The sequence below is a fragment of the Belonocnema kinseyi genome, chromosome 1 (genome assembly GCF_010883055.1).
Source record: "Belonocnema kinseyi isolate 2016_QV_RU_SX_M_011 chromosome 1, B_treatae_v1, whole genome shotgun sequence".
Classification (NCBI taxonomy): domain Eukaryota; kingdom Metazoa; phylum Arthropoda; class Insecta; order Hymenoptera; family Cynipidae; genus Belonocnema; species Belonocnema kinseyi.
The window spans coordinates 129,418,471-129,431,645 of NC_046657.1; the positions used below are offsets into that span (position 1 = coordinate 129,418,471).

At 21.2% G+C, this 13,175-nt stretch overlaps 1 protein-coding gene across 2 annotated transcripts in view; it reads left to right on the forward strand.

The window, feature by feature from the left end:
* Positions 1–13,175, forward strand: part of LOC117183124 (enhancer of polycomb homolog 1) — a 73,338-nt gene that overhangs the window by 30,308 nt on the left and 29,855 nt on the right. The window contains exons 5-6 of one of the 2 annotated variants that reach the window (XM_033376311.1): positions 381–516; positions 10,875–11,162. In XM_033376311.1, the coding sequence (XP_033232202.1) occupies positions 381–516; positions 10,875–11,162 (424 nt within the window). The remainder of the gene's footprint in view (positions 1–380; positions 517–10,874; positions 11,163–13,175) is intronic. The other variant, XM_033376320.1, reaches the window with a different exon arrangement.

The following is a 13,175-nucleotide window of genomic DNA, read 5'->3' on the forward strand; positions in this document are numbered from 1 at the left end:
ATTCAATTTTGAACTGAATAAAAAAATTTTTGTAATAAAAAAAATTATTAACTATTAATTCAGTTCGAATTTAAATGGAAAAATAATATTAAAAAAGAGAGACTGAGGGCTGTGATAAATAAATAGGAACTTTGATAATTTTTAGATTAAAGAATAAAATTTTAAATATATACATTGCAATTTATTTCTAATACTAGGCAATTTTTATGGCACTATTTTTTTTATTTGTTTATTAATTTGTGACACTATTTATACTGTTTTTTATCTCTAAAGTGTGTCCGAGGCCTGGACTAATTAATAAATAAAATAATAAATAAAATATTATAATTTTATTATAATTAATTAATTAATTGTCTAAGTGCAATACATTTTTTTGACAGATATCAAGCGCAAGACTTCAATGGGCAGATTTTATCGGAAGTTTCGGCGCTGAAGACATCGAGACCAGCGTTCGCTCCGCTCTTCACAAACCAGTTCGGCGTCCATCAAAACTGGGCTAATAAAGTATGTGTAAAGGTGAGATTTTTTTTATTTGGGGATTACTTTATAACATTTTTTGAGTTTCAATTTTTTCAATCAAATGACAGTGAATTTATTTTTTCGACTGGAAATTTGACAAATTTTTTAAACAAAATTGCATCTAATAGTTTGAAAAATCAAAAGTTTTGTATTTATACGAAATAATTCAATTTAAAATAAATAGTTTCGATTTCTACCTTTTTTTGTCAAGTTTTTTTGTTAACGTAGAAGATTTAAACGATTAGAAATTTAATGTCTTTGAAATTGAAAATGTTTGGATTAAAAAGTTTTGATTTGATCAACTATAAATATAAATTAGTTAATGATTTTACAAGATGATTCTGTATTTCTTAAAAATTTATGAATTTATGAATTTGAAGGTTAAAATTTTAATAGTTAAAATAGTTGAATTCTCAATCGAAAAAGATGAATTTTTAACTTCAATTATAAAACTTGAATAATAAAAGTGCATTTTTAACAAAGTAGTTTCAATTTCACCAAAAAAATATTTAAATTTGAAGTCAAAAACAGTTGAATTAAACTAAAAGGTACTTATTTTCAACCAAACAGTTGCATTTTAAAGAATAATGTTTTTTTATTTAAAAAAAAAACGAATTTCTAAGAAAATGTATCAATTTTTTTTAATTAAAAAAAGAAAATTTTTAACCAAAACTGGAAAAGTTAAATTATCAGGAAAAATAATAATTTTCAACTATAAAAACAATTTTTCAGCCAAATATTTCAATTTTCAAGCAAAAAATATTTTTTTAAGAAATTAGTTCTTTCAATCAAGAAGTTAAATTTTCAACCAAAAATGATTTAAATTTAACATAAATAAATAAAAGCGTGTAAAAACAGTTGAATTCAACCAAAAAAGGAAGAATTTTCTATTAAATAGTTAATTCCTTAACTAACATAAAATAAATTTTTAATCAGCAGTCGCATTTTTAATGTATAATCTTAATTTTCTATCAAAAATACGAATTGACAATCAAAAAATATTAATTTTCAACTAAATATTTCAATGTTCTACAAAAAAAAAATCCACCTATAAAATAAAATTTTCAACTAAAAAAAAAACTAAAAAAAAATCGGTTGCATTTTTAAAGATAAATATTAATATTCTGTCAAACAGACTAATTTTCAAACATTTACATACATTTTAAAACAAATATAGTCGAATTTTCAATTAAAAAAAATTTTTTTTTAACCAAAAAACATGAATTTTGATCAAATTAGTTCAATTTTCAACTAAAATCTTCAACTTAAATGGCGAATTTTCGACCAAAAAAATGGATGAAAAAAAAGTAGTTTAATTTCTAATTAATTAATAGATTTTTTAACGAAAAAAACAATCAGAAATTGCAAACCAAATTTCAAACAATTTTATCCATAAAACGTAAATTTTCAATTAAAATTATTAAGTTTAATTTTTCAGTTAAAAATCAAAAATTAACTAAAAAGGATTTTGATCAAATTAGTTCCAATTTTAGCCAGGAAATAATAATATTCAATATTTCAACAGAAAAATAATTTAATTTAATATTTTTAAAAACATTGAAGTCAACGAATTGGAAAAAATAAATATAAATATTTAATTAAAAAAAAAAATACATCAATTTTCAATTAAATAGTTGAGCTTTGAAGCGAGAAAAAATAATTTTTTAACAAATAGTTCAATTTCTAAGCAAAAATGTGTTTTCAAAAAAACACTCAAAAATGTTTTCAACTAAAAAAAGATCCCTTCAAAGAAAAATATAACTAAAACAGAATTACATTTAACCAAACAGCTGCATTTTTACTAAAAAAATGTTCAATTTTTTACGAAAAAGCTGAATTTTCAACAAAATACATCAATTTTCGATCAAATGGTTGAGTTTTGAACAAAACAAATAAAATTCTATTAAAAAAAGGATCATTTTCAACAAAATATATTAATTTTTAACAAATTAGTTTAATTTTTTACCCAAAAAGATGAATTTTCAATAAAATTATCAATCTTCAGGAACAACAAAAATTGATTTTTAATTTAAAAACAATGAATTCTAGATGAAAAATATAATTTTCGATATTTCAACCAAAAAAGATTTTAAGTTTTAACTAAAAAAGTTGAATTAATACTTGAACAGAATTATTTTTAAATAAACAATTGCATTTTTAAAGAAAGATCTCAATTTTTTTTACCGAAAAGATGAATTTTCAAGAAAATAAAACAATTTTCGGTAAAATAGTTGAGTTTTCAAGAAAAAAAAATAATTTTCTATAAAAAAAAGGATCATTTTCAACAAAATATATAAATTCTTTACAAAATAGATCAATTTTCAACCAAAAAGAGGAATCTTCAACAAAATCAATTAATTTGCAATGAAATAGTTGTGTTTTCAAACAAGAAAAATAATTTTTTACACAAAAATAGGATCATTTTTAACAATATATATATTTTTTTAACATAGTAGTTAATTTTTTTAACAAAAAGTCAAATTTGCAACAAAAGTAATTTATTTTCAATACAACACTTGTGTTTTTTGAACCAGGAAAAATAATTTCCTAACAGAAAAAGGATCAGTTTCAACAAAATGTATTAATTAAAAAAATATATATTTAAATTTTCAAACAAAAAGACTAGTTTTTAATCAAATTAATTCATGTTCAATAAAATAGTTGTGCTTTTAATCAAGGAAAATAATTTTCTATAAAAGAATGCTTATTTTCAACAAAAAATATACATTTTTAACAATATAGTTCAATTTTCAAACAAAAAGACGAATTTTCAACCATATTAATTAATGTTCAATAAAATATATAAATTTTTAACAAAATAATAAAATTTTTAACCAAAAAGATTCATTTTTAGCTTTAATGTTGAACCTACAACAAATAAAAAAATTAACTAAAAAAAAATGAATTCTCAATGAAAAATGTAATTTTCGATGTTTCAACCAAAAAATATTTGCAGTTTTAATTAAAAAAGTTGAATTCTGTCCAAAAAGACGAATTTTCAATAAAGTACTTGTCTCTTTAAATAAAACAGATTTATTTTTTAAGAATTGCATTTTTTTTTAATCTCAATTTTTTACCGAAAAGACGAATTTTCAAGAAAACTAAACAATTTTTATTAAAATAGTTGAGTTTTCACGCAATAAAAAAAGGATAATTTTCAACAAAATATATAGATTTTTAACAAAATATTTAAATTCTCAAACAAAAAGACGAATTTTGAACAAAATTAATAAATTTCCAATAAAATTGTAGTGTTTTTTGAGGCAAGAAAAATACTTTTCTATAAAAAAATTTTCCTTTTCAGCAAAATTGCATTTTTAAAGAAAGACCTCAATTTTCTACCGAAAATACGAATTTTCATGAAAATAAAACAATTTTCGGTAAAATAGTTGAGTTTTCTACCAAAAAAATAATTTTCTATAAAAAAAAGGATTATTTTCAACAAAATATATAAATTCTTTACAAAGTAGATCAATTAAAAAAAAACGATTTTTTAACAAAATAAATTAATTTTCAATAAAATAGTTGTATTTTTTGAACCAAGAAAAATAATTTTCTAAAAAAAAAGGGATTATTTTTGACAACATATATGAATTTTTAACAAACTGGTTTAATTTTCCACCAAAAAGATGAATTTTCAATAAAATTATGAATCTTCAACAACAAGAAAAATGGACTTTTTAAAAAATAGTTCCACTTTCAACGAAATAATTGAATTTTCAACTAAATCTTGGATTTTTAAATTTGAATTCTTTTATTTGATTGATCCTGAAGTCATTAACCTCACATTGAATTCTTAGACTTTTCATCAAATTCTTTTGAATTCCCTTACATTTTTCTAAACTTATTTCAAATTTGCTGATGTCAGCGATTTTTTTCTTCATATTTTTTACATTGTTTTGAATTCACATTTTTGCTCTTTAAATTCAGCTTCATTTTTTAAAAATAAATTTAATTGAATTCGTCTAGATTACCGTACATTCTTCTAAATTCATTCCAATTTTATGAAAACCCGTGGAGTTTTTAGGTTAAATTTTTGTTCTCCAAATTACCTTAATTTTTTTTAAGCCTGATGAATTTATCCTGAATTTGTTATCATTTGAGCGCAAAAAAGTACCCTTTTTTCTTTGACTTAATTTTTTGACCGGGAATTTTATAAATGTTTAGAAAAAAGAACCCTTCCAAATTAGATTTTAACTGTTTTTTTAAAGATATTAGTATAATTTTTTTCAATTATAGCGTTGAGTTTATAATGCGTAATTCGAAAATCTTTCAGTTAAAAAAATGTTTATTTTAGAATTGTAATTTTTAAGTGTACATTTCAATATAAGAATTTTAAAATGCTGTTTTAAAGACTTGAACAATTAAAAATTAGAAGCGTTTAAAATTGAAGAATTTTGATTTAAAAATTTTTTTAGTTGATCAACTGTGAACGTAAAGTAATTCATGAGTTTTAAAATTAAATTGTACTTTAATATTTAAAAAATAAATAATAATTGATTGTACAAGTTGGTTGGGAATTAGTTTACAATCTTAGAATGTCCAGATTTCAACGTTCAAAATTAAAATGCTTAAATTGGAAAGTCTTTATTTAAACAAATGTGAAACGCTTTATTGAAACTTTATAAACTATTTTTAATTTTAAATTAACTTCAAAATAAAATATTTATAATTATAGGTTTTTATTCAATTTCAAATATTGAGAAATATCTGACTGCTTATTTAAAACCAGTAATTATTAATTAAATATTCAAAACTAAAAAAAAATGAAACTTTGAACATTACAATTGAACACCTATTATTCTTAGAAAAAAATCGAGTAAGTTAATGAGATATTTAGAAGATTTGAAAAAATTCAAAATTAATTTAAAAATTTTACAAAAATTTTGGTGTAAATAGCCCACGGTCTATTTTAAAAAGAATATATAGATTTTGGCAGATTTCGAACAAAAAATTGAGAAGCTTTCTAAGAATTTTGACAGGCTTGAGAAGAATAAAAAAAAAACATTTCCTAGCAAAATTGAAAATTAATTTTTTATTTTAATAAACTAATTATAAGAGAATATTTCAAAAGATTTCTAAGGATTTAAAAAATTTTCAAAAATAGATGTGGAAGATTGTTGAGAAAATTTCTTTAATTTGGCAGAATTAAAAAAAAAAATTAAATTTTTTTTACATAACATGTAGATGTTTCAAGATTTTGAAACTTTTTAAGGGATTTGAAGTATTTAAAATAAAAATAACTTAACTTTTAATTTGAACAGGGAACTTTCTATTTTTTACAAATTTATATTTGGAACTGGAATTTATTCAGATTAATAAAAATTCTGACTTGGATCTAGGAATTTTCAAATTTTAGTGAATTCCGAGCTAGTACTGTTAATTTTCGAAAAGGAACAAAATTATGAATTGGAACAGGAAATTTTCCAAAGAATTTTAATTCTTAGATGAAACTGGTATTTATCCAAGAGAATCATAATTTGTCTCAGAGCAGGGAGTTTTAAAATTTAAATCAAATCCAAGCTGGAAAAGGGAATTTAAAAAAAATGAATTTTAATTCTAAATTGAAACGGGATATTTTCGAAAAAAAAAATAAAATTATGAATTGGAGCAGGAAATTTTGCAAAAAAATCTAATTATTAAAATTAGTTGAAATGGAGAATTTTCGAAAAGTATTAAAATTCGGTATTTGAACAGGGATTTTTCAATTTTGTACAAATTTATAGATGGAACTGGAATTTGTCTAGAATAATAATAATTTTGACTTTGAACCGAGAATTTTCAAATTTTAACAAATCCCAGCCAGTACTGGAAATTTTCTAAAAGGAACAAAATTCTGAATTGGAACAGGAACTTTTTCCAATTAATTCTAATTCTGAGTTGAAGCAGCGAATTTTCAAATTTCAACCAATTCTAAGTTGGAACTGGCATTCCAAAATAATGATAATTTGTCTTGGAACAGGCAATTAAAAAATTTAAATAAATTCCGAGCTGGAAAAGGGAATTAAAAAAATGAATTCTTATTCTAAATTGAAACGGTATATTTTCGACAAAATTAAAATTATGAATTGGAACAGGGAGTTTTACAAAAAATTCTAATTTTTTGTTTAAACGGAAAATTTTTTAAAAGTATTAAAATTCTGGTTTTGAACGAGGAATTTTCCATTTTTAACCAATTTTGAGTTGTAACTGGAATTTATCCAGAAGAATAACAATTCATAATGGAAAATTGAATTTTGAAAATAAAATTATAACTTTTGATTGAGAAGAGGTATTTTCGAAAAAATTTTAATTATTAATTGGAACAGGCAATTTTGCAACAAATTCTAATGCTTAAACCGCTCTAATTCTTAAAAAATCTTGGAAAAGGGAATTTTTTAAATTTTAATAAATTCCGACCTGGAAAAGGGAATTAAAAAAAAAAGAATTTGAATTCTAAATTAAAACGGGATATTTTCGAAAAAATTAAAATGATTAATTGGAGCAGCGAATTTTTCAAAAAAGTTCTAATTATTAAAATTAGTTGAAATGGAGAATTTTCGAAAAGACTTAAAATTCGGTATTTGAACATGGAATTTTCAATTTTTTACATATTTATAGTTGGAACGGGAATTTACCCAAAAGAATGATAATTTGTCTTAGAAAAGGGAATTTTAAAATTTTAACAAATCCCGAGTATTTTTTAAATAAAATTATAATTAATTTGAACATGAAATTTTCAATTTTTTTACAAATTTATAATTGGAATTGGAATTTATCCAAAAGAATTATAATTTGTCTTGAAAAAGGGAATTTAAAATTGAAATAAATTCCGAGCTGGAACAGGGATTTTTTTAAAGAAAGAATTTTAATTCTAACTTGAAACGGTATATTTTTGAAAAAACTAAAATTTTTAATTGGAACAGGGAATTTGAAAGAAAAATTCTAATTTTTAGTTGAAACGGAGAATTTGTTAAATACTAAAATTCCGGATTTGAACAAGGAAATTTCAATTAACCAATTTTTAGTTAAAATTGAAATTTATCCAGGAGAATAATAATTCTGAATGGAAAAATGAATTTTTAAAACAAAATTATAATTCTGACTTGAAACAATGTATTTTCAAACAAAATCTAATTTTGAAAAATTTAAAAAAATTTTTTAAATAATTGATTGATTCTTCAATTTAGGGAATTGAGAATAATTACGTGGATTTATATTTTTCGAACTGAATCTGAATTTTTGAAATCTACAATTTAAAAAAGTTAAAAAATTTTCATTCGGTACTTTAGCTGCATTTAATTTAAAATTGTTCAGTCGAAAAATTGAAAAGGTTTTAGTAGATTCTGTTTTATTCGTGTAAATTATTTAGCATATTTGAATATGTGTCAAAAAAGGAATATAGAAGATTTGAAAAATATATATTTTATTTTAATGGATTTTACAAATTATTAGAAAAATTTTAGCCTTTTCAAAATATATTTGGGCCTTTTATAATTTTAGAAGAAATAATAAATATTCCATTTTAATGAAAACATTCAAATAATGTTTACATTATATTCTCATTCAAATTTGAAACTGGATTTCTCTGCATTTAATTTATTAATAAGCTTTCTAGTTAAGTTAAAAAAAAATTAAAATATGTGTACATATTATTTAGAAAATTGAATTTAAATACTCATTTTACAATATTTATGTTACTAAATATTAAACAATTTAAATCCAATCTTTATGTAATTTCATATTTATTTTTTATTATTAAATTTTAATTTATATTATAATATTATTAAACTTAATGACTTCACAATATATCTGCTTATTTAATAATCTTTTATATTATTTGACAAAATTAGATTTTAAGATAAAATTTTTAAAATTATTCTTGTAACAATGAATAAACCAATTTAAAATTTATTTAAACTATATATAATTTCAAATTTGTAAATAATTTTTAAATATGAATATAATATTAGCATGAAAAATTATAAGCATGTATAACATATTATTAACCCTTAATAATTTGCTAATATAGAACTCATGAAAATATTATTATAACTAAAACGTGAACAAAAGAAATTTTTATGACTTAATTATGTAAAATTTACAATTAATATGTAATATATATATATATATTAATATAATTAGATAACTTTCAAAAATAAAAATACTATATTATTTAATTTTAATCTAAAAACAATAATTTTTTCAAACATTACATTTTTAACATAATTAAAACATTAATATAATAAATTTATTTAATTTTAATTTAGCTTATAATAATTTTACGTTTTAACCCCAATTCTTAATTATATTTTATATAATAAATTTATTAAACTTGATAATTTCGCAATATATCTATTAATTTAATAATCTTTTTTTTTTAAATTAAATTTTAAGATAAATTTTAAATAATTATTACTTTAACAAATATAGCTCTAATATATAATAGTCAATCAATTTTGATTGGATAACGTTAAAATAAAAATACGATATTATTTAGGGACGACTGAAAAATCCCGAAAAATAAAATTCCTGACACAGTAAAATTCCCAAATTCGAAAATTCCCGAATAATCAAATTCGCGAATAATAAAATTGCGGGAAAATAAAAATAGCGATTCGGAAAATTCCCAAATAATAAAATACATGAATAATAAAATTACCAAAAAATACCGAATTGGAATATTTCCGAATAATAAGATTTACGACAATTTATAATATTACCGAATTGGGAAATTTTCGATTTTTAACAATTAGAATTTTTTATAAATATATTTTATTAAACACAAATACAACAATAAGATATTAGTTTCTAAAATTATTTTTAACATTTAAAATTTCCAAGCTTATTTTTTGAATTAAAAATAGCAATAATTTTAAATAAAATATTTCTAGATAACGCATGTTTTTTTAATGTATATAAATTTATATTTCGAGTCTGTTTGAAAAACGTACAAAGTACGTAAAGAATTTAACGAGAATTTCGTTTCAAGCGCGCATTTTCAAAAATAAGGCAGGCGATACCAAAATTTAATTCTACATTGAAAGAAAAAATGACACATCTTTACGCTTTTTTTTTGAAAATGTGCATAGAATTTGAAAATATATATATTTATTTATTTAAAATTTTAAATTACATTTTTGCTAACGCTTTTTGTATTTTTTTCAAATTTTGTGCACATTTTCAAAAAAGGCATCCAAATGTGAGTCATTATTTTTTCTTTCAATGCAGAATTAAATTTTTGTATCGCCTACCCTATTTTTGGAAACGTGCGCTTGGATCAAAAATCTCGTTAAATTTTCTACGTACCTTGTAACGTTTTTCAAATAGACTCGAAATATAAATTTATATATATATATATATATATATATTAATTTGAAATTTTATTTTTGCTAATGCTTTTTGTTTTTTTCTAAATACTGTGAACATCAAAAAAACATGCGTTACCTAGAAATATTTTATTTAAAATTATTGTTATTTTAAATTCAAGAAATATGCTTCGAAATTTTAAATGTTGAAAATAATTTTTTTAAACTAATGTCTTAATGTTGTATTTGTAATCAATAAAATATATTTATAAAAAATTCTAATAGTTAAAATTCGGGAATTTTCCAATTCTGATATTTTATAAATCTGCAATTTTCGGTCGCGAATTTTATTATTCGGGAATTTTCCAATTCGGTAATATTCTAAACTCTCGGGAATTTTAATATTCGGGAAATTTCCAATTCGGTGATATTAGAAACTTTCAAGAATTTTATTATTCGGGAATTTTATAATTCTGAAATTTTATTATTCGAAAATTTTATTATTCGGGAATTTTCCAATTCGGTATTTTTATTTTTCGGTAATTTTATTATTTGTGTATTTTTTTATTTGGGAATTTTCCAAATCGGTATTTTTATCTTTCGGCAATTTTATTATTCGCGAATTTGATTAATCGAGAATTTTCTAATTTAGGAATTTTACAGTGTCGGAAATTTTATTTTTCGGGATTTTTCAGTCGTCCCATTATTTAATTTTAATCTAAAAATAATAAGTTTTTCAACATCAAATGATTAAAATAATTAAAACATTAATATAATAAATTTATATAATTGTAATTTAGCTTATAATAACTTTACGTTTTGATAAAAAATTTAATTCAATTTAATAATCTTTTATATTATTTAAAAGAATTAAATTTTAAGATAGACTTGAAATAATGATTACTTTGACATTGAATAAACCAATTAAAAATGGATTATTAAAAATAACAGCTTTTATTGCAAGTGAAAAACAATCCCCAGATGAATGATGGAATATTTTGAAATGAAGTTTGTGAATGAAAAAAAAAAAAAATTTGAAAAAATATAAAAAATGGTAATTTTTGCCAGGACGAGACGATTCCGAGGAAAGAAAAACGACAGTACAAGAAGCGAAAGCACAAATCAGACTCGAGAAGCGGATTGGACGAGGGTCGTGGTGGGACTGGAAGCAGCGGAGGTCGGGGAAGTCGAGCGCTTCTGGGCGGGCTGGACCCGTTGGCCAGTTCGGACGACGACAGTCCTCTTCCATCTCATTCGCATTCTCAACCTTCCCTTCCCTCGGATCGCGACGAGGAGGACGCGACCGACGAGGGTCAATTCGCCTTCAAGAGGAGCCGACACAACACTTATTTACCGGTAATTACAAAACTTATATTACACTTTATTAATATACTTGCACAACTCACCGAGACTACAAAATAATTCACTACTTGTTGGATTTTCAACTCTCATTTTTTCACCAAACAGTTGCATTTTTCAAGAAAAATATCATTTTTCTATATCGAAAAGACAAATTTGCAACAAAATGAATTAATTTTCAAGAAAATAGTTGTGTTTTTTGAGACAAGGAAAATCATTTTCTTTACAGAAAGAGGATGATTTTCAACAAAATGTATAAATTAAAAAATACATATATTGAAATTTTCAAACAAAAAGACTAATTTTCAATCAAATGAATTCATTTTCAATAAAAAAAGTTGTGTTTTCAAAAAAGAAAAATAATTTTTTATTTTAAAAAATGATCAATTTCAACAAAATATATAAAAGTTCAATAAAATAGTTATTTTTTCTATAAAATTTCTTTAAAAATTTCTCATTTTCATCAAAAAACATACATTTTTAACAAAATAGTTAAACTATCAACCAAAAAGACGAATTTTCAACAAAATACATCAAATCTCGGTAAACTAGTTCAGTTTTTGAACCAAGAAAAATAATTTTCTGTAAAAAAGAGGATCATTTTTAACAAAATGTATCAATTAACAAAAAAAATTAAATTTTCAAACAAAAAGGCGAATTTCCAACAAAATGTATAAATTTTTAACAAAATATCACAATTTTCAAACAAAAAGACGAATTGGCAACAAAATTAATTAATTTTTAATCAAATAGTTGTGTTTTTTGAACCAAAAAAATTAACTTTCTATACAAAAAGAGGATCATTTGTAACAGAATATATACATTTTTAAATTAGTAGTTAAATTTTCAAAAAAAAAGACGAATTTACGACAAAATTAATTAATTTTCAATACAATAGTTGTGTTTTTTGTAATAAGGAAAATAATTTTCTTTACAAAAATAGGATCATTTTCAACAAAATCTATAAATTAAAAAATATATATATTTAAATTTGCAAACAAAAAGACTAATTTTCAATAAAAATGAATTCATTTTCAATAAAAAAGTTGTGTTTTCAAAAAAGAAAAATAATTTTCTATTTTAAAAAATTATCATTTTCAACAAATATATTTTTAACCAAAAAGACTATTTTTAAACAAAATACATCAATTATCGGTAAACTAGTTCAGTTTTTGAACCAAGAAAAATAATTTTCTGTAAAAAAGAGTATCATTTTTAATAAAATATAGAAAAATTTAAACAAAATCGTTAAATTTTTACCGAAAAGACGAATTTACAACAAAATTAATTAATTTTCAATACAATAGTTGTGTTTTTTGAAACAAGGAAAATAATTTTCTTTACAAAAAGAGGATCATTTTTCAACAAAATGTATAAATTAAAAAAAAAATAAATAAATTTTCAAACAAAAAGACGAATTTGCAACAAAATTAATTAATTAAAAATTTTCAAACAAAAAGACAAATTTGCAACAAAATAAATTAATTTTCAATAAAATAGTTGTGTTTTTAATCAGGAAAAAATATTTTTCTACAAAAAAATGCTAATTTTCAACAAAATGTATAAATTAAAAAAAATTTAATTTTCAACCGAAAAGACGAATTTGCAAAAAATTAATTTATTTTCAATAAAATAGTTGTATTTTTTGAACTAAGAAAAATAATTTTCATACAAAAAATGCTCATTTTCTACAAAATGTATAAATTTTTTACAAAATATTTAAATTTTCAAACAAAGACAAATTTGCAACAAAATAAATTAATTTTCAGTAAAATAGTTCTGTTTTTAATCAAGAAAAAATGTTTCGTACAAAAAAATGCTAATTTTCAGCAAAATGTATAAATTTAAAAAAATTTAATTTTTAACCAAAAAGACGAGTTTGCAAAAAATTAATTCATTTTGAATAAAATAGTGAGGTTTTTGAATCAAGAAATAAAATTTTTTATACAAAAATAGGATCATTTTCAACAAAAGATATACATTTTTAACATAGTAGTTAAATTTTCGACC